Source organism: Falco biarmicus, chromosome 4 (assembly GCF_023638135.1).
Source record: "Falco biarmicus isolate bFalBia1 chromosome 4, bFalBia1.pri, whole genome shotgun sequence".
In the NCBI taxonomy this organism is placed as follows: domain Eukaryota; kingdom Metazoa; phylum Chordata; class Aves; order Falconiformes; family Falconidae; genus Falco; species Falco biarmicus.
The window spans coordinates 94563359-94588421 of NC_079291.1; the positions used below are offsets into that span (position 1 = coordinate 94563359).

Consider the following 25063-nt stretch of genomic DNA (forward strand, 5'->3'; position numbering starts at 1 on the left):
AAAGGCCCTTTCTGTCCCCTGGATGGGGATGCGTGGGGTTTAAGAGCCAGAGGGGTGATGGCAGCTCCCAACAAGCGCAGAGCTGCTGGCGTGGGGTCCTCAGCCGGCTGCTGTGGGGCTGGCAGGGACCCGGGGTCCCACAGTGAGGTGTCTTGCTGCCCCAGGGCTGGCACCTCGTGCTGTGCCTTTGGTCAGTAACTGCTGGTTTTTTTACTTAGTTTTGCTTCGTAATAAAGGGGTTAATATTACAAAGGAAAAAAAATTAAAATAATTGTAATGCTTTCCCAGCTCACCTCCCGTTTTTAACAAGCACATTTCAATCTCTTGTGTCCCCTGACTCACGCTGGAAGGGCTTTTGTTTCTGAATCTGTAATCAAAGCAACAAATGCGAAGGTCACTTCCTTGAGATTATATGGCAACGGAAGAAGTCTGGGATCTGTCTCCCTTCTTCCCCCAGCTCAAATGTACAGAAAACTTGAAGGCTTAGTACATGCACACTGTTGAGTACTTCTTGGGTTTCTCCAGTCCTTTTAAACCAGCAGGGCGCGTGATTTGGAGGTAAGAGGCTATATTTTAATTGCTGGTGCTTAGCAGCAACAGATAATGTTACTTAGTGCTGTTACCTGGTGCCCCAACTCAAACACCGTGCGGGAGAGGAGGCAGCCAGAGCGCAGCACACAGCCAAGCAGGATTGCTTTGGGGTGCTTGGGTAGCACAGGCTGAAAACTTTTTGCTTGCTCTTTTCTTTGCCCTGTGAAAGATCAATCCATAAAAATTTCTTTGTATCTGTTGCACTCCATTGTGGAGATAAGGGGTTGTTTGTTTACTCCCAGTGTTTACAGCTGCTTTTTCCTGCCTTTGTTGTAAGTGCTGCCTTGACTGCTTTAGGAAAGTGCTAAATCCAAGCTTGGTTCTGCTAATTTTGTCGCAGCTGGAGGTCTGTTAACTCCTGATTATAGAGAGTAACCCATTTTCTGAGGTTACCCTTATAGGCTGCTCTGAGATGTGATTTAAACTGAACAAAGCCCAGATTCATAAGTCCTGAGCAACGGCAGTCAGTGCCTGGTACAGTAGCTCCTTTCAGCATGTAACTATTAAATGTCTCATCAATGAGGTCCCCACCCCTCCTGCCCAAAAAAAAACCCTCACGAAGAGGCTGGGCGCTGGAGATGCAGCAGTGCACGCGGAGCTCAGTAACGGCTGTTGAGAAAGAGCCTTTGATCCCAAGTGCTTGTTTTGCTTTAAAAGTGGAGTGTGGAGCAGTCCAAACCTGTGAAAGCCTCCGAGTGCCTGGCAAGGCGCTGGCAGCTGGGCAGGCTGGCCCCTCACCGCCGGCACTGCCAAGGAACACTGCTCAGCGCCTGCTGTGGCCAGTATCCACTATTAGATTTCTTCCAGAGAGCTTAAGATTTCAGGCTTTTCTGGGGTTGTTTGCTTGCTCTTTGCTTTTTGTTTTTTTTTTTGAAAGTTACAGATTTAAAGGCAATTTGGTGATATAACCTTTTTCAAAATGAATTATTTTTCATTGTCTGCTTACCTAATGTCTCTTCAAGGCTGGCGTCTGGGTTTCCTGAGGGGCTGCTCTCAAGCATGAGAGCAGCTGGAAAAGTCCAGGGGAAGGATGGGAACAGGATTGGGGGATGAGCTGGGTACAAGACTCTGATGGGGCAGGAGGGGAGGAGGTGCTAGATGCTCTCAGAGGGCATGGTGCTGCCTGGCAAGAATGGCAGATACTTGGTCAAGGCTTGCTTTACCGAAGTCTCCTGCCTCAGGAACCTTCCCACAAAAACCCAACCCAGGGGCGAGCAGGTGGTGGTGGTGGAGAAGCAATGCAGTGGGGAACAGAGCAGCAGCCTGTGAGAAGCCATCAAAGAGACAGGGCAGAGGCAAAGATGCATTAAGGGCAGAGTGTGGGTCTCTGGGGATGAAACTTCTCTAAGGGGAATTTTTTAGTCTTCTGTAACTGTGCCTGTTACAGGGAAAGCTGAGTTCCTGTTTCAGGTGGGTCAGGGATGGGTGGGGTGAAACGCAGGAGGAGTTACCAGCTCTGCACAGAATATCTCCGGAGCCTCATGTTGTAGAGACTTAAGCAAAGAAGCAGGAGCTTAACTGATTTGCCTGCAACCTCCTGGCTGAGGAGCGAGGGTCGCAGGAAGGCAGGAGACCAGCCGTGCCCCGTGGTGGGTACCGCTCATTCAAGGGCAGAGGATGCTGCTGCCTCCACACAGTGCCCTTTCAGGGCCAACACTGCATTTTCTCCATTGGGTAGTGTCAGGAAAGCTCTCTGATCCCCCAGGATCACCACCAAGTTCCCAGGAGATTGCACGGGAACAAAACATCACCATGGGCTTGTGTGCAGTAATGACCAGACTACAGTGTCTCAGCACTGGCGGTGATAAGCACGTCTCCACCAGACACTAATTTATGGGCTGTGTTCCACCAAGGAAAGCAGATGTTGGATGAAGTATTTCACTGACTTGATATTTGTGGCAGATTTGCACTGATTGTTTCCTATTAATTTTCCTGATTTTTAGGATTAGCTGTAGAGTTGCCTGCCTACAATTTTCTTGCTGTTATTTTAAATACTCTGCAAAGTAGTAGGAATGGTAACATCAGCACTTGTGGAATGACAGGAACTGTTTGAGAAACATTTCAATTGAGAGTATGAGACCTTTATTTAATATAAGGAGAATCCCAATGCAGCAATGAGGCTCTTCCTTCCAGAAGATGGCTAACTAACCTCTCCCCCTGTCAGAGGGACTCGGCATCTACTGATAACACAGCCTGCCATATCCTGTGGCCTTTGGCAGTGTTGGGAGAGGCAAAATGCTGTCTGAAAGCTGCTTGTCAATGCTTGTCGAAAGTATGGGGCCAGCAGGGCCAGTGAAGGCTCTTCTGCAGCAGTTTGTCCCTCTGCCTCGTGCAGTGGCTTGTGATGTGCTCATCTGTGTGCTGGTGCACAGGTTGTGGGCGAGCAACCCCTCACCCCTGCATGGGGGAAGCAGCACCCACTACATCATCGGTAGCATCAGAAGAGGCAGCCATGCTGCAAAATTTCCTTGCGGGGAGGAGAGGGGTTAGTTTTTCACATTGCACACTCCTGGTAGAGATCAAGAAGCAGCAACTCTCCTGTTTAGATTTTGCACTTGGCAAAGGGCTTTATCTCGTGGCTGGGACACCATATTTACCATTTTGAGGAAGACTGAATTCATTTGTTCCCTGGATTTTCATTTGCCACTGTTCTTTGGGTTTTGTGCATGTGTGTTGTTTGTGTTTTTTCATTTTATTAATTGCAGTATGCTCATCATTCTCTCTGAGCACTGCATTTGAGCATTTTGGGAGAGGAGGAGATTTATGAGCCCCCACGACTTGCTCCAAAGAGGGTGATCTTGCTCATGACCACAAGAGGCTGTGCCTGTTGTCCTGTACAAATTGGCAAACTGTCTATAAAGGGAGTGAAAGACCTCTTAGATTTGCCATCCCCTGCAACGAGAAATAGTAGAATAAAAGGGGAGAAGGAGAATTGTATGGAAAGTGTGCTGGCACTTAGCCCTGAAAAGCCATGATGCCTGTGGTGAGCGAGAGCACTTGGGCTGTTACGTTGCCAGATTTTTTTACTGGCTCAGCTGGTGGGACTTACATGAAAGTCAGTTGATGCTCTGCAGGAGCCAGGTTTTTTTCACTGTATCTTCAGTTCACGCAGTTATTTTAGGAAGGTGCCATGCAACCCAGAGAGCTTCTCGGCCCCTTGTGTTTTATCTCTAACTCTTTGCCAAACTTCAGCAGAGCCAACATTTCCATGGAAAGCATCATCAAAGGGGCATTTGTACCAGCTTGCACTTAAGATGAGAAATGCTGGAGAAAGCTTATTTAAAACATAATTTCTGTGCATGGTGTATTCAGTCAGGTCTTCAAGTGTCTGTCCCTGCCTGGCTGGTCCCGAGACAAGAAGCACAGGGACACCCTGAGGTGGGGAATGACTCTGTAAGGTCCTTGCAGTTGCTGTGGGTGAGCACCCCGTGAGTGTGGGGACGGGAGCGTGCGGCGCCAGTGTGGGCTCTGCAGCCCTTGAGAAGGACAGAGGTGGCACTTGGAGTCACCCTGGTGAGGTGGGATGGGTCTTAAAGAGTGGTTTGCCATAGCACGAAGGCTGAAAGATGTAGCCAGCCACTTCAGTGCATCACTGGCTATTTAACATTAAGCAGATGCTGGCTTCTGTTAAGGTTAATAGCAAGATAACGATTTAAGGCAAAATCCTGGCCCTATTAAAGTTAACGGCAAAATTCATTGACTACATTGGAGTCAGGACTTCAGCCAAAGGTTTCTTTATGACTTGATGATTAGGAAGGAGAGTCAGTATGTCTGGAGACGTGCTCTGCCCCCTGTAATGCTGGTGGAAGCTCTTGCCAGTTGCCTTCAAAGGGATCACATCTGCGTGGGCCAGGCTGCAGTGCCACAGCAGGGAACCCACCAGCTGCCCCGCCTGCTGTGTGCACAGACAGGGGGGAAACTGAGTGTTTTAGACCCAGAGCCAACTCTTTTGTAGGGGATATCGGTGAGTCCAAGAGACTTCGAGGGGAGGGCAGCTGTGCAGAGGAGGCATCACTTGGGATCCTTGCGCTGCACTCCTTGCTGGCAAAGGAGGTGATGGAAAGGCTGGAGAGGCTTGGAAGTGGGCTGTGATGGGATGGGGTCATGTTTCCCTTCCCTGGATCCTTACCTGTGGGAGGGTGGAGCATTTCTAGCCCCCTCCCTGAGTACTTCCCACCACAGGGCACTGTGCTGGGCACCCAGACTGGGTCAAGGAGGCCCCCAGGCTGCTAACAGGCTCACAAGAAGTGTGATCCTATGTGGATCCTTTAAAAAGTTTCCGTAGAAATGCTGGTATAAAACTGAAGTCCTGTTTGTTATTTTTCTGCTTATTCCTTAAAGTTTTGAGCGACTCTGAGTGCTAGAACACCACAAGGCTTTGCTCTCCCAACAGACACACCAGGAAACTCTGAGGTCATTTAAACCATTATAACTTTTTCCTTCTCCCCCCCAGCTGCATGCAGGCCCCTTCCTTCCAGAAGGATAGGCAAAGGCTTTTATTTTGCTGAGATGTGCCTTGTTAGGGCAGCTTCATATTGCAATACATTCTTGCATCTTATTTCATATTTTTATCAGGCCGTACATGTTTATGGGCTAGATATAAGCCAGCCAGTTGAATCAAAGTCAATGAAACAATGCTGATCTAAGGCAGCTGAGGATCTGATCCTAAATGTTTTCAGGACCAAAGGAAAAAAAAAACAACCCACAACACCCAAAAAACCCCTCCTAAATGCTGATGAAAATCCAACGTCAGCATAGGAGCTTCAGTATTAAGCTTTGAAATCTCGTACAGGCTTATGAGTTATAGGTTTGTGGGGTGGGGGGAAACAAAACCCTTACAGGAAATTACTGGTGATGTTTTATAGCTGGTTAACTGCAGCTCAGGTAAGGATTTTGAGATGAAATTCAAAGTGCAAGGCTGGTTCTCTGGGCTTGTACACCTGCAAAGCAGCACTGCTGCCTCTGAGTCACTGATCAAAAGCAGGACGGCAGGATTTTGGGGCCCCTTTGTGGAGGCTGGATCAGCGTGGCAAATGGATTTCCAAATGCACCACATGCCTCTTGTGAGTGGGAATATTGCTCTTTTGCTTTTTGTTATCTGTATGATTTTCTTCAGTGCTCTGACTGCTTGAGCCACCGTGAAGTTATATGCCTGGTTCAGGAATAAATGAGCCAGTTTTTATAATCCATGTGCTAATGACGCACTGCGGTCCAATTTTTCGCTTTTAAAACTGCAGGTTGAAGGCTTTGTGTGCAGCCATTTAGTGAGAATGGTTCCCCTTTCCTCTCATCACTGGATGCATGAATGCAGGGTTGGTTTTAATTCTGCCTGTAAAATATCTTCTGGAGCTTACTCACCTGCCAGTGAAGTGTAATTTCATGTGGTTACCTTGCAAGGAGCTCATGGAAATAGTATCTGCAGTTCTGTGCAGCTGGGACTGAATCCCCAGAGTCACAAGGGGCTGGGGGTTTGCAGGCAGAGCCCCCGTGGGAGCTCAGTAACACCCGTGCCCGAACAAAAGGGTTTCTCTGGAGAGAAGAGTAAGAGAATGGGGGGGCAGAGGTTTGCTACTTGCAAAAGATTTCTCCTGGAGTTTGGGGTATTAAAAATATGAAGCCTTACTGGATGGGCAAGGTTGGTTTTAAAGCTTCCAGCGATGCATATTTATGTGGCTGCAGGAGCCCAGCACAGCCGTCCTGTCCCCGGGCACATCAGTTACCCATCGGTGTGACGCTGGTGTGCCAGAAGTGCGTGCACAGGGGCTGCTGGAGCCCGAATCGTGGCACATCCCAAATAAGAGCAGCTGGGATGCAGGCGCAGACCTCTGAGTGTTTTGATGGTAGAAACAGTTACTAATTTTGTCTCAATTATGTGCAGTTTATGTATAATCCTCTCCCCTCCGGCCACAGAGTCGTTAGGGTTTGGAGGTTTCTTGGCTTTCCCTAGTAGCGAAGACTCCAGACTTTCTTAAAACAAGGCTTAAAAATAGGAGTCGGTGACACATCTGGCTGGCTACGCTGAGCGGTGCCTCTAATTTGCCCCATTCTGGGAGGTGAAATCTGGTTTGCGGGGAGTGCAACACCTTTGGGTTTGCTTCTGACCTGGATCCTTTAGGTTTTTCCCATTCCTAAGCTATACTTCAGGAGATGAGTTATTCTGTTGGCTTTTTTTTTGGGCTTAAGTTTTTTGAGGTTTCCTGTTTACACTTTGTCCAATTATTTTTTTCGTTTTCTTATTTTTTTCCTAACTGGATGACACACATGAGTGTCTAAAAATATTGCATGTAACAACCAGCTTCGAATAGGGAGGATGTTTCTGCTGAAGAGAAATAGCATAAATATCCTGTATATGTTTCCCCCCCCCCCCCCAATAAACGTTCAGGCTCAGGATATCACAGGGAATTGGTTTAAGTAGCCAAGAAGCAGGTTTGGGTTCTTTTCCTGTTTGTTTTGTTGTTGTTTGGGGTTTTTTTCCCATTATTTATTTTGGGGGGTGTGGTTTATTTTTGGTGGTTTTTGTGTTGTGTTCTTTTTGGGTTTTGTGTTTTGTGGTTGGTGTTTTTTTTTGTTGTTGTTGCTGCTGTTGTTTTTTGTTTTAAAGGACTGGTGTTTTGGAAAATCTGCCTTGATTTTTAGCTGGAGAATTTGTCTTATTTTTTGTGTTATGAGTGAGATTGAGGAAAAAATTTGGGTTTTTTTCCCCAGCTATATGAAACCTTTCCATGTTCACCAGCTATATGGAATCACAATATCTCTCCTATGCTTTAATTTCCACATATGAATATATTGAGAATTGTGTGTTTCTTCATTATTTGTCTCTCTCACTGAAGCTCTGGGTAAACCAGGTTCTTGCTGAAAGTCGCCTGCCTGTAAGTTCGGAGGGGCTGCAGGGTTTTGATATTACTGCATTTCTGCATCGGACAGTGTTTGTCTCCTTTTTCACTTCTCTCTATTTTTGAGGAGCTCTTGCCTTCTTGCGTGCGGAGCATATGAGTGATTTTGGGAAAAAATAAGAATCCAGCATCCCAGTATCTTGGTTTTGCCAAAAATGGGGCTGTGCGTTATGTTGCTCAGCTTATTTCCTATTGGGAATGAGATAAGATATAGGGATACTTCATGAATTTTATGCTGCTACTTCTTTTACTGGGTAATAGCTGAAATATTAGCAGGCTTTTAAAAATAACTGCTCAAAAGACCAACTTGGGGGCATGTTGCAAAAATATAACAAAATTGTTCATTTGTACAGACAATGCAAAATCAATGAGAATATGATGAAAACCCAGATGCATGTATATATATCTCAAACTGCTCATGCCACCTCATAACTGAGCCAGACAGCTGTGCTCATCTCATAATGGATGGGTCCAACTGCATAGAAAATCAATTATATTGTTCAGATTAGCAAGGCGTACTGAATTAAAGATGAAAGAAGATGTATCTGCAAGGGGCTCCCAGGGTGTTGGGTCTCTGAGGAGCCCTGAGAGCCAGGGAGCCCGGTACAAGTCCCTTCCCTGAGCCCAAGGAAACAGGCCTGTGAGTGGATATACTGTGGGGAAATAAATCACGCCAGTGTCCTTGGGGGATTTAAAAATGAGTCCTTTGCTTTGGCTCCAGGAGCTCAGTGTCTCAGCTGAGCTGGAGGCATTCTTCCATGGCCAAAATCCTTTCTGTATCTAGTGAAACTATAGTGGTGAAGTCCTCTTTATGAAGCTCTCCAGCTTTTCTTCAGGCAAGAGAAGACCAGAGCAGACAATTGATACCTGTGACTGTGCTGGAGCGTGTGGCAATGGCTGTGGCATGGCAATGTCACACCTCTGTGTCCCTGTGCTGAGACAATGTGGGGCTGCTGGAAGGTGACTGATGCTCCAAACCTGGTGAGATGGGCTGGTGGCTGCAGTAGCCTCTGAAGCTTCTGGTTCTGCCCCCTGTACAAACGAGGCTTGCAAAATGTGAGTATGGTCTCGTATATAGGAGCCCTGTCTGCATGGGAGGGCAGCTCCGCGGGGCGAGAATAGTCTACTGGAGATGACCTCTCTGATGGGTGACATTCCTGATGCAGGATGGGCTTGGGTTGTTCTGCAGTAGTAACTGGGAATGATTTGCTTCTGATTGTGTTTGTAAGTACAGAGCAAGCCAAGTGAAGTGCTCTCTGCCCCATCAGGAATGGGGTGGGGATACTTGGAGTGAGCTCTTGCACAGCTGCAGGAGCCAGGGTGCTGGTTGCTGCAGCCTTGGCTCTGCAAGAGGAGGATAAAGGCTGGTGTCCGGACTGCCCTGGTTAACACGGCTTTGGTAGGGACTGGAGCCTGCAAATGCAAAGCTGGTGGTCACTCCAGCAGAACTGTGTTCCTCGACCGGGCTTGGGTGCCACACAGTGAGTATCAATGCTGTGCCACGCAAGCCCAGGTGGAGAAGGCATCTTAGCAGGGATGTGGGCGGGGGGGCAGAGGGGTGCAAGCAGCAAACTAAGGGCTCCAGAGCCCCCCTTTTCCTTGACCTACAGCCAGCAGCAGGCATTTTCATGGCTGGGGATATTGCTGTTGTGTCCCACCATGCGACAGCTTTCCTGGGGTGACACACGTCCATGGCTGCATAGAACTCCAGGGATACAGGCTGGAGCTGTCAGGTTTGTCACAGGAATGGCATTTCACGGTGCTGTATCACCGAGCACCCCGGCATTTTCTGCAGCTTCTTGACTGAGCTTTCCAGTCCTCTGGGAAGCAGCTGTATGACTTGTTCAGAGATGAGATTCCTGGAGACTCAGATACTGAATATTATCTCTAAATCGGGCTTTTAAGCAGTGTCCAAGGTTTTTCATCAATGAAGTTGGGGCTAATTGTGTCTTGCCTGTATTCAGGAGAGTCATGAGGCTTAATTGCTTTACTTTTAAGGTGCTTTGTAATTACCTTGGATAGCTGAATCGAAGCACAGATCGTGGTCGGTATTTTTTTCATGTTTTAATCTTCCCAGCAACCTTCCTTTCTCCTTAGCACAAGGCTTTGTGGATGTGTTTGCTGTAATAGAAACCTTTTTTACTTAACAACAAACTGAGACAATTACAAGTCAGAAGTGATTAATGTGATTTCACTGGGTGAAAGCAAAAGCAGCTAGGAATTAAATAATGGCAACCCTTGTGCTATCTCAGAGCAACAGATGGGAAATGATTTAAAAACACTATTGGATCAGGTGCTTTGCAACAGGGGCAGATTGGTAACAGTGTGTCAGAGCCAGAAATATGCACCACCTTGAAGGGTGGGCTGATGAAATGATTAGTTGATGGTGACATGTAACTTAGTTATGAGTGTGCGATGGCAGACCTTCAGTTCTGGGGAATAAATGGACCTGTGATCAGATCATACTGGATTTAAGGGCTCCAGGCAGTGTGTTTGGTGAGCGGATAAATCGCAGGGAGTGCACTGGAAGCTGGAATTGGGGTGGTGCAGCTTTGCTTCCAAAACCCCAAGTATAAAGCACTGGAAGTGGTATCTTGCTGGGAGTGCAGGGCATGGGGCTGGAGCAGCTCTGGGATGATGCCTTTGCAGGGTGCAGCACCAAGGAGTGCAGCTGTGGTTTGCCTGGAGAACATCACTATCTCCTTGATGGTGCAGCCTTTGCTCTGCACCCCTGCACGCACAACAGGTTGTTCTTCATCTGCCGCTTCTGTACAAATTCACATTCGTAGCAGTAGGAGAAATTAAAAGGGAGGGGTTTCTTTCAGCTAGACGTGCTTTGCAAATGGTCCTTTTACCACTATTGCTGTTTCAGTGGGTGGTGTGTTGATCCATGTTTAGCAGTGCCAGAGGTTGTCAGTCCCGGTGCCGCAGACGCTGCAGCCCCTTTTCCCAGCCACTAGCCAGTTGTGCTTGCAGGCACTCATCTCTGACCTGTTTCCAGAGCTCCTCAGGAGGAGAATACCTCTCTGCTTTTGGTCAAAATGAGCTCAATTAGTTGAAACAATAAAGCTTTGTTAATTTGGCTTCTTAGGGCTGAAAGGGCTGAGTGGTGACGGAAGAGGCTGTGTCTCTGCAGCCCTGGCATTGGAGCAGGGCAGCGCTGCGGGGAGGCAGCAGGTCTCTTTTCAGTTTTACTGCAATCAGGTTTAAATTGTATTTATTTTTAACTTTTTATAAGGTTTGGATGTACAGCATCCAAGGATGGGAGGTGATGGGGGGATGCTGGTGGCAGTAAGCTGAGCCCTGTCCTTGTCCCCCATCCCTGCAGATCCAGAGGGATGTGAAAGGAGAAACCACTGTGTGTTGCCATTTAATCCCTCTGGGACCCCCTATCTAAGCAAACCACCCTCAGCCTCTGCTCACAGCTCAGAATTTATAGTCCATGAGAAGCTTGTGCTGTCAGGGAAATGAGTCTTTCTGAGGCTGGGAGAATAAATAAAAAGGCGAGGTTTCCTTCCCCAGCTCCCGCCTGGGGAGTGTTGCGAAGCTGGTCCTTGCTGAGGCTGCTGAGAGGCCCAGAATTAGAGCAGATTTTAAATAATGTAAAAGCTTTCATGGAAATGTATTAAATTTCAAAGGGCAGATATTAAAAGGGCATAATGTGCAGCTATTTCTGAATTGCTTGCCTATTGAAGAGAGGAAGACTCTTTGTTTGCAGAGATAAATGTGATACGAAGTAGGTGGTCCGGATATAACACCAGAGGCTGCAAAGCTCACCCCGTTCTTAATCATCCAATTTGAGCACCTGTCTTGACGTGTGCGAGCACCTGTATAAAGAATCCTATGGAGGCAATGACTTCTCGTACTTGGGAGAAGTTAGCCAAGGGAGACAGCTAATGTGCTGGTGGAGACTCCACTGAGACTGGAGACCAGGTCCTCTGCCAACAGACCAAACGTAGGCTGACCCATCTGCAGGGAGGGGTGGCTGGACGGGAGGGTTTCATGGGTCCTTGGTCACGAAAGGCCATTCCTGCCGCCTGTGGCTATAGTACTAGCCAGGCTGGTTCATTCTCAGATTAAATTCTTGCATCATTTATGTTGTTATCTGATCCTGAGCGCTGCTAAGCACCCTTAATTCCAGCTCAAAGCTGATGGGAGCTGGGGCAGCTCCCCAGACTGAGTCCTTGGAGAAGGACACTCAGCTCAGTACGGAGTCGATTCACTTATCGGTGCAGATTAGATGCTTGCTGCAGGCTGCCCTTGCCCCTGAGCCACATATGGCTGGGTGCAAGCCGGGAAAGCCGTGGATCCTGCCCTTCCTCAGGGGGCTGTGTTGCTGTCTTTGCAGATGACAGAGGGCCGGCACTGCCAGGTGCATCTCCTCGATGACAGGAACTTGGAGCTGCTGGTTCAGGTGAGGACCCCTCTCTCTTGAGCGCTAGTCACACAGTGCCAGATTGCTGCTTTTCTTCAGCAGTGCTGCCTGGGGGCTGATGCATAAGTGGTGGTTGAAGAAAAGTTGTATCTTTTATTGGAGCAACTCACAGAAGCGGAGTGAACAGCCGTGCTTTCAGGCATGCGTGCCCTTCCTCAGACTTGAATTAGCAGGAGGGTTTCCCTTGGACACTGGTGCATGGTGGGCAAAATATCTGCTGTCAGTTCTACATTCAATTTTTCATCTGCTCTGCTTTCACCAAAATTCATGAAGTTTTTAAATACACCCCCTGTGAGTAGTGGTTTATTGTAATTTGGAAGAGAAGAAAAGTTTTTCGAAATGTATTTTATTCCCACAACAGAAGCCAAAGCACAAGACCCTCTAGTACACAGTATTTTCTTAATTGACAATTTTCTCCTGCTGTAATTGCAGGAAAGCCCGAGCTGCTGCCTTTCTGCCCCAGAAAGCAGCGGTCAGGCTAGGCACTTCGATGTCTTGGATTAAGTATGCAATTGCCTCCCCATGCTCCGCATGTCCCACACAGCTCCATGGTGACACTAAATCCGGCTGCCCGGAGACTGATGGAGCCACTTCTGCACTGAGTTGTACTACAGGGTTTTAACTCAGCCATGTGTACTTAAAGTCAGTATTTGCAGAAATTTTTTTTACTCTGTATGAAAAGCCTGGACTGAAACGAATTAAATGGTTCTTATTCTTTCAATAGCCCAAACTTTTATCTCGGGAATTACTGGATCTGGTGGCCTCACACTTCAACCTGAAAGAAAAGGAGTATTTTGGGATAACATTTATAGATGATACGTAAGTATGTTAATTTATTTTTAAACAGCTGTGTGATTATTGCAACGTGAAACCTATCCCCGACACTGTGGCAGCTCAGCATGATGGAAAATTGAGTTTTTCTTTTGAAGAAGAAAGATTTTCCTACCTTGCACTTGTGCTGCTTGGCTGGGGAAAGGGGAAGGCACAAACCAGAAAATAATTGGAAAATATCTTCTGGGCACAAACCGGTTGTAAAATACCTTCCTCCTGATGCTTTTACTTTTCGTGTTTGTCTCACAAGGTGAAAAAATAGGTTCAGCGATAATTTCCCATGTGAACACCCATGTGAGCTCTCCTACTCTGCACTTTTAGTAACAACAAAAAGGTTTTCATTTATTTTCAAAATGAATTGCTCCTACTGCTTTGCATTTTAATCTTAAATGTATTATTGAGTCTTTCAAACCTGAACTTCCCTAGCAGCAGTGGAATATGAGGTTAGTCCTTGCCATAAACAGCTTTCCTCTAGATTCCCTATTGCTTTCGGGTATCCAAGCTATTCTGCAGACTCCCAAAAAGAGCTGCAAAAGCAAAACACGCTCAAAATGCACAACCCTCCCTCCCCGGCAGCTGGAATATTGCAAGCACGTGGCGATGTTGGGTGCAGTTTGTCATCACCACTGATGCCAGCGGGGCAGTCCCTGCCACCCTTCGCCAGCAGCTGCCGTGGGCTGGGTGGGCTGCTACAGCTGGGCTCTGGAGCGCCGTGGGATATCTGCTTCCATGGCATGAACCCGGAGCCAGCTGGGTTAATGGAAATCTCAGCTGGTGTTTAGACTCATCTGTCAGCATTGCACTGAAATGCTTCCCCACGTCTGCTGGGCGCAGGACCGAAACCCTCAGGTAGGACTCTGCTCTCCAGGACCAGGGTCTCCAGAAGGTACCTTCAGCCACCCAAAAAAAGCTGGAGCAGAGCCGCTTAGGGCAGTAGAGAAATGGAGCTGTGCACTAATACAGCCCCTAAATAAACCTCTTCTTGTCTAACGGGAATAGTACTAGTCCCCGCTGCTCTCTGTTGCTGTTTTTTATGGCATCCTGGATTGGAAGCTTTCGCCTACATGTCACGTCGGAGCAGTGTTTGGGGCCACCCTGCTGAGGCAGTCCCTGTCCCCAGGTGTGGGGCTGGTGTCACCGAGCTGGTTGGAGCCGCTCGCTCTGCAGCGCTGACAGCACCAGGGGGTTATTTTTACCAGCCACTCTCATCTTGGGCCCTCCCTAGAATATTTTTGCCACATTCTTGTCCTTTCAAACATCGGAAAATACTTTCTTCCAGCTCTTCTGTAAATCCCTTGAGGATGCTGTTTGCACTTGGCTTACGTTTTTCCCCCAGAAAAGCTGCCATGAAATTCTTCTTGGAGGTTTTTGATGGCTGGCGCTTCCTCGCAGTGAGCTTTAAAGTGTTGCCAGGGGATTACCCAAAAGCTGTTGGCTTCCCCAGCAGCACCAGTGGGACTCCAGAGGCTGCCTTGGGTGTACAGCACTGGGCTGGGTGCTTGGAAGGGAGCGTGTGGCCTCTGGAGGGCACCCATGCCCCAGCCTTTCGGGCCGGCCGCAGGGTCTGCACTGCCCCTTGGCCCCAGGGTCCTCAGGGAGGTTATTGGGGTCGGGGGGGAGTTTTGTTTTCTTTCTGGTTTCCTTCCCATTTCAGCCAGAGAAGCTGCTGCAGAGCACTGTGGTTTAGACACCTGGCTCATGGAAGGAGCGTGCCTGGGTGAGCCCTCTGCTCGGAACGGGGTTTATGTCACGCTGGGGTGGTGCGGAGCAGGGCTGGGGGTACAGCGGCAGAGCCGTGTGGCCCCTGTGCAGCAAAAGAGATAGACCCATTGCTGCTGCAGGCAAACATCCAGCCCCTGCCATGGATCACACCCCCCCTGCTAGATATAAGAAGTCAACAGAAGCATCCCCAGCTATAGCAAAGGGGGGTATTTCAATAATATTTAGTTTTTCTGGGTGTCATGCTATGATTTTGGGGCTACAGCTGAACATACAACTGCAAAGAGTATTCTCTAATGTCCTCCACCAGTGAATTACATCAAAATATGAAAGTTTAGGAAAAAAGGAAATAATTTGGTAAGATGTTTGCCTGCCTCAGAATAGAATCACATGCTTTAAAGTGACACTTGGAGCCAACACGAGCCCTGAGAAGACCCAGTTTCCCTGTTTCTCACCCCAGTTTCTAACTGCCTCCCCAACCTGTTTCCACAGAGGTCAGAGCGTCTGGCTGCAGCTGGATCACAGAGTCCTGGACCATGACTTGCCCAAGAAACCAGGCCCGGCAACTTTGTACTTTGCTGTTAGGTGAGTAATTGTTTCCACAAAGAAAACATTACCACTTGGGTTTATTATTTATCACCAGGGGGTTTTGTTTAAAAGAACTGATTACGGATTTGATAAAGGAAATAAATGTCAAAGTGATATACTATTTTTAGAGGGAGATTAGGTCCTGGACAAGTCCTGCTCTCTTTTGTATTTAAGTACAAAATGAAGTGCTTTGGAACCTACTTCTTTTTAAACTGTTACTAGGACATTGTTCCTAGGTTTGTGTTTGGTTTTCTTTGTTTAAAACCCCATATGTTAAATATCTTCTTTGCCTGGCTTATCTTTAGTAGTGCTAAATTTTAATACAGTTTGTTTAAACTTTTTTCTTTTCGTGTTTACTTAAGGGTTGTCTGTACTTGAAAGGGATTGCTGATGGCTTCTTTGCTCGTGCAGCTTAAGCCAGTCCCCAGGAGAGAATAAAATCCCTGGCAAAGTGATGATTTTGGCCAATGTAATTGCATTACTCTAGGGCTTTTGCTGGCAAAGCTCTGCTGGTTAAGGGCCTGAAAAAAACACTCGTGTCCTACGAGACAGAGCTGTGCTGGCAGAAAAGACCAAGCATCATATTCTTAATATTGTTGGAGTTTTTGTTTTCCTTGCAGTCTATGAGGAAAATGAGAGCAGACTGACCTCATTTGCTTTTCATATCTCAGTAAATTTATGCCTTGTGTGCTTAATTATTTGAAGCACTTCCAAGGCAGAGCCTCTTGTGTAGTTGGGTCGCCTCGCCATGTCCTCTGCTCCCTGGTCATTGAGGGAACGGTTCAAACAAGTGGCACTTTGTTTCGGCTGAATATGTGCTTATTTGTGATGGAGTTCAGAGCTTCTCTTCCCTTCCCCACTTTTAAAAGAAATCTAAAAATCCATTTTAAAAGGGATGATAGGTTCTTCAGCATATTCGCCGTGTTTGAGGACCTGGGAGGCTAAAATCTCTAGCTGCCTGAGAAAGCTGTGATGGCAATCATAAAACTTGAGCGTTTCTTTGGTTGGGGTTAATGCTGGTGGCTTGTGATGTTCGGTTTGGCCCTCCCTGTTGCAAGGTGGTCCTCTCCAGGGTGGGATGTGCGGAAACATGGGCAAGAGTTAATGTGTGAGGGGTGGGCTTGGAAAAGATCAACTTCTAGAAGCTAGTTTTAAAGCCTGACTACTGTGGGGTTGTGAGATCCAAAACAAGCACTTAGGAGCCAAGGAGGTGGGCAGTGAATGGGGAGCAGAGCAGGAGGAGGAGGATGATGATGGAGAAATAATTGGCAATATAAAAACTGTCTGATCTGTAGAAAATAGATATTCCAGCAGAAAAGCCACTTAAACCTGCAGCTCTCTACTTCGTTACAACTTTCTGGATAAGTAAGCGATTCTAGGCCTTTGCTCCATGGTGTATGCCTTGGGTGGTTAGTTCACTCACCTCATGTGAACTCCTCTGCCTTGTGACAGCCTATTCCTTAATCAAACCCCCAGGAGAGCAGCCCAAATACACGGCTGCGGCTGTGCGTGCCCATGGCTGGAATGGAAAAGCATAGCTGGGAATGGGGCGAGTGGCACGGCGGGGACGGGCAGAGAGCCCCAGCGCCTGGCTCTCAATCCCCTGGGCTGGATCGTCTCCAGCCGCACGTGGTGTGACAGCGGTGGCCCTGCTGCAGGGATAGGGGGTCCCTGGGGCTAGGCGAGCCCTCTGAGTGTTTGCAGTGGGTTCAGCCACAAATGCCATAACTACTGCTTCAGTGTGACTTTGGTTTGAGATACAATTAGAACGAGGCAGGGCACTGAGCTGCTCTTGTCATAACAAGTGGCAAATGTGCAACAGCATCAGTTCTTAGTGTCTTTCAGTGCTGCACTGGACAGTTTCCAGTAGTCATACTGGAAATGGGCTGGGATCACCAGATATCTGGTTGTGACCTCCTTTTCTTGATAACTCCTTGGCCCTGAGCTTTTGCTGTTCAGTAATGAAAAAGATGATAATCCTTTCAGATTTTAATTATTCTTCTTCAGATGGCATAAACTCAATCCAGTCACATAAGTTTTCACATGGTACACACAGCCGGTGAAGGGCTCTTTAATGCAGATTTAGGACTTGATAAAAGCGTCATTCTAGTTTCAAGGATGCTGACAACATCAGAAATAAAAGCAGAACATACACTTTATGGTGTTCCCAAATATGCCTGGTGTTCCCTGTGCATCTTTGTCGCCGGGACTTCACCTTGGAGAGGACCACCTTGCAACAGAGAGGGCCAAACCGAACATCACAAGCCACCAGTATTAACCCCAACCAAAGAAACGCTCAAGTTTTATGATTGCCATCACAGCTTTCTCAGGCAGCTAGAGATTTTAGCCTCCCAGGTCCTCAAACACAGAGAATATGTTGAAGAATATGCTATTTGTAGCGTGGCAATAAGAGCATACAGCTTGTTGCGTGGAAGGAACAGAGCGCACGAACCTGGCTGGGGCAGGGGTAATGCTCCCCAGTGCTCTACCTAACTCCATGGACCCTGCAGTCTCCTGTTTGTGCCAGCGGTGACTGGGAGCTCCCTCTGTTCAGAGCCAGGGGTACTCTCCTGCTTCTGAAGCCTGACATCTCATCCTGACATCTCTGCCAGGTCTGGCTATTAGTTGAAAGGAATTGCAAATGAGGTCATTAGTTGAGGACAGTTGCCTTTGTGGTGCGGAGGAGGAGGAAGGCCTTAGCAGACGGAGGAAGGAGCATGGCTGCGAAGGGCTGGTCTGGCAGCAGGTAGGGGAAGGATGAAGCGTGAGGCTCCTGCCCTCTGATGCTCTGCCTTTCTGGAGAGAAACACACAAGTGCATGTAAACTGAAGTTTAGTAAAGCTGCTGGAGAGGGAAAAAAAAAATAGCCAGTGTGATCAAGAAAGGGTGGAAGTACCTGTGGCTCCTACAGTTCTCAGTGGAGGGTGAGTCATGGAAATATCAAATAGCCTTTCAAATGTCTGGGGCAGCCTGCTGAGCTTGTGTCTGCCCCTTGGGCGGGCTGCATGCCTGTAAAATGGGTAAATTACCTCCTTATCCTGCAGAGGCTTTCTGAGGAGTGCTTTAAAATTAATTTGATGGAACATGCTGCAGGAATGCGAAATATTAAAACAATCACTGTTTAATGTATTGCCTCCACTTACAGCATAAATACTGCATATGTTCCTAACAAGTGCAGCAGGTGCTAGATTTACTGCTTCCTAATATGTGCTCCGTGCTTCTGCTGTGGACTTAGTCCAGTATCTTGCAAATCACCTACACCAAGAAATGAGTGGCCGGAGCCTGAGACTGTGAGGAGCCTTAGGAGCACCATGGGGGCTGCAGGAGGCATCGGTCTAGCTCCGATAAACATCGTGGGCTGCGTGCCCTGTGTTGGCCATTCAGTCCTCCTGCTATTAAAAGAAAGACACTGAGAAGCCCTGGTGTGGTTTGCTGGGACAGTGGTGTTGGTGGTCCAAGTCTTTGCTTGGCTGGAAAAAATGCACTTTCTGTCTAGTATTGGGTGGGAGAGTCTGGACCCAACTCATTTCTCCTCCATAAGGAGCTGAAGAACAAGTATCCTGCTTTCAGATCCAGCTAAAGGAGGATTGACAGGACCACGTTCGCACAAATTTGTCTCTCTTTAAACTGACTTGGCAGTTCCACACTCCTCAAATTATAGATGTGTTTTCTCCACAACATTTAATGCATCTCGGAGCTGTTTGGTTTGATGCCCCGAGTGACTCAGAGAAGCACACAGACAGGTTGTGTGTGATTTTCTGCAGGGTGCCCATGGCATACGTGATGTTTGCTGTAGCTCTGTAACATACTGGTACCCATCTGCCAACCTTGACCAGGTCAGAGTAACCAGTGATGGGATTGCTTCAGTTTGTGTGTGCCTCTGATGCACCCGTGGCCCTGGGAAGCAGAAGCCAGGGAAGGGGAGGAAGGCGACGAGCACTGTACAGAGTGGTGTCTGTAAGGCTGAGCCAGTTTGCAGCCCTTCCATGTAAAAAGCTGGGTTTGGGGTTCCCGTTGCTACTAGGATGTGCCTGATGGGATGGAGCTGATCCCAAAGTGTTCCTCACGTAGTCTTTTTTTGCTTGTCCCTGTTTGCTAGGAGCAAAGTTAATGGGTCTCAGCGTGTGGCTGCTCTTTTCTCCTGGGGAAGAGGAGGTCATGCAGGGCTGCTGCCAGCTCCTCTCCTCCAGCAAAGTGTCAGGCCAGCTTCCCAATCTGCGTTGGCATTAATTACTTTTTCCACTTTAGCTTTTCCACTGCGCTTTAGGCTTTATTTGCATAGGCAGGATGGGCTTTGCTCCTTTGGTGTTTGACAGGGTTTTCAAATGAGATGAAGTGTCATCAGATATCTACGATCTATTGAACAAGGAATGTGTTGTTCCCTGTGTGCTGCTGGCCGGTGATTTGCTACTTGTTCTCTCCTAATAGGCAGGAAATTAAGTGCAGTAGCTCATAGTTCCTCTGTGCCATTTTATTTCTAGAGAACAAAACATTGAGGAAATAAAATTATTTGGGAGGAAGATGAAACCTATTCAAGAAAGTAACAATTCTTTTTTTATTATTATTTTCAGGTTCTACATCGAAAGTATTTCCTTTCTCAAGGACAAAACCACAGTAGAGCTGTTCTTTCTGAATGCCAAGTCCTGTGTACACCAGGTAACGCTCTGTCCTTTGGAGCTCCTTGATGTCCATCCCCCTTTTATTGCTCCTCCACCACCTACATAGTCCTGCAAAATTGCTAAGAGTTGCATCTGATTTCTAGATCTTATTGAAGTGTTAAGATCTCAGCGTGCTTACTCTACTCTTTCACTTAAATGATGATACCACTGGCAAATGGGTAAGGATGATGATGGTTTCCTGGTGCTGTTTCTGCAGCCCCGCTGTGTGTTCACCACGCTAGAATAAGCCTTAAATACTCAAAAGCTTTAAAGTTGTTTGAAATCTGGGTTGTAACTTTGCAGGCAGGCTCTGTCTCAGTGGTGTACCCTTCTATACACTGCTTAGTGAACACTCAAGGCGAGTATCTCTTTACTAATCTCGAGTCAAATTTGTCTCAAGACAAATTTTCTCCATGAGGAAGGTCCTGTGCTGTGAACTTGCTTCTTGTTTCCCTGATTTCCTGCCTTCATTCAGTGTAGTAGTAAAGTAATAAATTCTATAAAATAGCATTAAAAGCTAGATATTAAAATACTTCCTGCATTTACTCTCTGCTTAAGAAGATTCCACTGGTTTTTTTAAAAATGTCCAGATTGGTAAAAATATATATTTTACCAATTTACTTCATGATGTGGTGGCCAAAATCTCAAAAAAAATAAGGTTGATCTGCTGCAGATACATCTTGGTCTGAAAAAAGTGGTGTGGCAGCTGCTTGTGCCATGCCCCTAATAACTGGTGGTACGGTAGCAGCTGCAGTTCAGTGAACTTCACTCTAGCATTGCTGATGTTTCTGGGATTTTCCAGTTAATATCAAACTTTGGCATCTGGGGGGGGGGGGGGGGTTGGGGTTTTGTTTTTTTTGTTTGTTTGTTTTTTTCACTCATGATTCAGTTGGTCTAAGAGGGTCATGCAGTTCTTACAACCTTTTCTTGGAAAACAGTGCTGTATCATGAGCTGGTGGTGGAGCTTGGTATAGCCGGCCAAAGTTTTCACCTTTCATATGCTTCATATTTTACAGGATTCTCATTCAGTATTCGTTATTTTATGGTGGGATTAGAAACCTGACATGAAGGTGGTTAATGGCAAAGTTGTGACTGTGCTTTGTACAGGAATTGCTTTCTGGAGGAGTGGAGGAAATTGGTGCATTTTTACAACATGCTAAAGTTTTAAAGATGCTTGAGGAACTTGGGGCCTCACTAGTTAAGACGAATAAAAAGCTGATCTCCATTTGACATGTCTGCCACTGAGTGAAAGGTCTTGGCAATGCACAGTCATCCTTTTGGGGAAAACTGGAGCAGTTTAGCTAGACAGAACAAATTATTTTGGATCTGGAAAATGGATCTGGTTTTAGGATGGAATGTGAAAATGCCACTGCTATCGAAACAAATGCTGATCAACATAAACACATATACTTGCACCCAAATGTTTTAATTTGTAGAATCATAGAATCATTTAGGTTGGAAAAGACCTTTGAGATCATTGAGTCTAACCGTTAACCCAGTGCTGCCAAGCTCACTGCTAACCCATGTTCCCAGCTGCCACATCTATATTTCTTTTAAACACCCCCAGGGTGGTGACTCACCACCTCCCCGGGCAGCCTGTTCCAGTGCTTGACCACCCTTTCCATGAAGAATTTTTTCCTGATGCCCAACCTAAGCCTCCCCTGGCACCACCTGAGGCCATTTGCCCTTGTCCTGTGGCTTGTCTGGGCGAAGACACAACCCCCACCCGCACCGCCCAGCCTACCCCCCTTTCAGGCATCTGCAGAGAGCGATCAGCCCCCCCAGCCCCTCCTCTCCAGGCTGAACCCCCCCCAGCTCCCCCCGCCCCCCCCTCAGCCTTGTGCCCCAGCCCCTGCCCGGCTCTGGACACGCTCCAGCCCCTCAGGGTCTGGCTGGGGCTGAGGGGCCCAAACCTGAGCCCCGGCTCCGAGGGGCGGCCGCACCAGCGCCCAGCGCAGGGGGACGGGCGCTGCCCTCTCCTGCTGGCCACGCTGCTTCGGACACCGGCCAGGTGCCGCTGGCCGCCTTGGCCACCCGGGCACACTGCCGGCTCACGGTCAGCCGGCCGCCCACCAGCTCCCCCAGGCCCTTTTCCACCAGACAGGTCTGCGTCTGCACAAAGCAAAGAAGAGAAGCATAAAGCTGCCCTGACTGATCATAGACATGCATGTCATCAAACCAATAAGGAATCATCTCTGGCTGGATAAATATTATTATTCAAGCAACATAACTTCATATTACTGGACTGAAGTGCTGATAGCATGTGAAGTGCTGATGATGCACAGAGTGCCACAATAAGCAGACTGTGCATCACCCGTTTGAGTTCAGGGCTTCAGGACCTGGAGGAGGCTTGAAGGAAGGCTGGCTCGGATTTTCCTCCCATGGCTTTGCGAGGTCTGTGCTCTAAATGGTAGCAACCCAATGTGCCGGCTTCCCTGTTCCTGCAAGCAAAACTGCCAGAAGCGGAGGTTTCCTGTTGCGTCCAGTTTCTGTGGGCGGTGGAGGGATGAGGAGCATCGCTTCCTCCTGAGAGAAGGATCTCTGCGAGCAGCACCGGGTGATACAGCATGTATCAAAATCAAGAGGCCCTGCTCTGCCTGCAGCACTCTGTGCTGGGCGGCTTTGCAGCCCTGCTTCGGCAGAAGCCACTTCATTTACTTTCAAGATACATTTGGCTTTTAACATTCAATTGAAGTATTTAAAAAATATTTTATCCTGCTTGGTAAACTAATTGTTGGTCTCTAGGTTTCAAGTAGTGCATGAAGGGCATGCAAGACCAGTTCTCATACTTAAGCCCACGGGATGTGGACAAGAGGATGCACAAAGGCACCTGGTACGTGCTCGCACAGCGTGTCCGCTCCCGCCGTGCTGCCAGGCTCTGTTGTGCTGCGGGGAAGGAGGCACAGGCTGCAGGATGAATGCGGTCAGCTTCTGCATATGAGCAGATCCCCAGTTCTGGTGAAGCAAGTGAAGGCTGATGCTCACTGATGACAGCCAGGAATGTTCCCTGGCATTTCTCAGTCATTAATCCAGCTCCAGGAGATCAGACCTGTCTCAGTTTAGCTTTTCTTTCTCTTTTTTTTTTTTTTTTTTTTTTTTTTAAATGCCTTTCTACTTTCTTTTTCTTGCCTTGTTCATGGAGCAAGGAAACCCCAGCATCTTAAAGCAGCAGCCTGCCCCCAGCCCACGAGCTCAGGGGTGCCCCTCAATGCACAGGGTGTGCCAGAGTGTGCCTTGCTGGGGCAGTATCCTAACCTGGATCTTTTCATGAAGCTTCTTCTCTGTGTGGGCCAGGAATGTGGCTCAGAGGACAAATGCTGCAATACCTGGCATGTGGGAAGACTTGCATGGATAAGATTGCTTAAAAGCCAGCCATGTTTTTTTGCTTTCATAAAGCTGTTTCCAAGGTTTTCACAGCACCTTGTTCCCCAGAGAGCACAGTGTGTGAAAAGCCCATACCCAGGGTGGCGCAAAGGCCTGATGCTTGGAGGAGTTTGTGTGTGTGCTCTTTTGACATTCCTAAGCACTGACACGTGTTGACAGCCCAGCAGTTTGTAGGTACTCATGCTTATATGGTTTGTGTGCTTTAAATGAGAACGATGCTTCCCTGAGCAGAGGGTGAGACAGTGATCTTGCTCTGCATGCGAGATGGTGCATGTCGGGGCTCCCGCCAGCACGTAGGATGCATCACGAGAGCCAACTGAAGGCTTGGGTGAATACAGCCAGTGCGTTGGCAAAGAGTCATGCCATTCCCTCCTCTGGAGGGGATTTATTTGTTACTTAAGAGGTTCAGAGGCTGCATCAGGAATGGTTTTTACAGTATTCTCCGAGGGATCTGTGGGCTATCTTATGCGTGAAATCCTGGAAGTGTCTCTATCTAATCAAAGAGAAAGGTGTATCTCTGATGGAGTTTGGTTTAGGCTGGAGCTGCTGGGCAGTGTGTGTTGGCTGTCTTGCCCCAGATGACTCGAGAGAGGCTTTGCTCCTAGCCGAATAAAAGTTCAGAATAAATAATATAGCATATTAAATACTTTTATTAATTATAATCTTTCTTTTGTAATATATTATATGAACAGTATATAGTGGGATAAACCCCTGCATAACCGTTCTGAAAATGGTTCACCTCACCCTGAAAAGGGTGAGGGCTGGCTTTGTGCTCTGTAGTGCATAGCCCTGCTGGTTTTGCTCACCTTTCAACTGCATGTTCCTTCCTGCAAATCTCTCTGCTCCTTTCTGTAAATCACCACTTTTTGCTGCTAGGGGTTGGAGGAATCTGGGGCTTGTGCATTTTGCAATTTCTGTAGACATTTTGGCAAGGCAGGGACACAAGAGAGATAGTAAAATCACTGCTGCCAAAAATGCATTTCTTTCTACTTCCCACCCACTCCCCTATCTCCGTGCACTTCTATACAGCCAAAGCTCCTTTGTGCCTCTGGGGCCTTTACTGCCTCTCACCACAGTTGTGCATCCCCTATGACCTGTGCTGTTCTCTGCACAGCCCCCTCTCTACCTTGCTCTCAGGCCCTACAAGCAGCTAGGGAGCCGGGGGAGACCTCTTTATCCAAAGCACAACAGGACTGAGACCTCATTTTTACTTTTGTGAATCGTGTTTTAGCAGTGTTGCAATTCTGCATCGGGAGCAAAGGGTCACTGAGCACTGAGTGCAGGGCATCCATGGCTGCTCCTTTCTACCTCACCCCTATCTTAACCCACTACCCCATCAGCACCAGCATCTTCCTTCTGCACAGTGCACCTTGACCAGTGCTTTATATGCCTGAAGAATAAACTTCCTCTGCTGGATGTGCCAACATGACCCACGCAGCATTTCCTGGCCTTGCCCTCCCCACGCCTCCTTGCATGTGAACTGAACGCAACATTTGCTGCCGCGCTTGTAAAAGCACCCGGTGTTTCCTCACTGCTGGTGCGTTTACAAACCTTGACTGCCAGCCAATATAACAAATGCTGCCAGTCCTCTTGCCCTACCCTCCTTTCATGTCAAGCTGCCCATTTTTTTTATTCCTGGTCTGATGCTGCTGTCCCCAGGCCCTCTCAGCCCTGTGTGGTCCAGCCAGCTGCCTGGCTGCTGCTCTCCAGCATCCCTGCTCTTTGGGTTGGAGCTTGGAGAAGCCGTATCTGCTGCCAGGAACAGCCTGGGCCACCAAGCAGGAGGTGGGAGCTGGCAAAACTTAGATCTCCAGGTCTGTGGAAGGGCCTCCCAGTGACTTAGTTAAAAGCTCGTTTATCCATGTGTGTTTTGGGAGGATGCAAAGGCTAGAAGGATGCTTTGTGTATGGCTGGGCTCTGTTTCCTTATGTACCTCTCTTTCAAGGTTTTGAGAACTGCTGCCT

The 25063-nt window shown here is 47.8% G+C and overlaps 1 protein-coding gene across 5 annotated transcripts in view; it reads left to right on the forward strand.

Moving 5' to 3' along the window:
• The window catches only part of FRMD4B (FERM domain containing 4B), a 138471-nt gene that overhangs the window by 60722 nt on the left and 52686 nt on the right, over positions 1-25063 (forward strand). For 4 of the 5 annotated variants that reach the window (XM_056336309.1, XM_056336306.1, XM_056336308.1 and 1 more), the window contains 4 exons: positions 11833-11898; positions 12644-12738; positions 14962-15054; positions 19629-19713. In XM_056336309.1, the coding sequence (XP_056192284.1) occupies positions 11833-11898; positions 12644-12738; positions 14962-15054; positions 19629-19713 (339 nt within the window). Of the gene's footprint in view, positions 1-440; positions 559-11832; positions 11899-12643; positions 12739-14961; positions 15055-19628; positions 19714-25063 lie in introns of those variants that run through there. The other variant, XM_056336307.1, reaches the window with a different exon arrangement.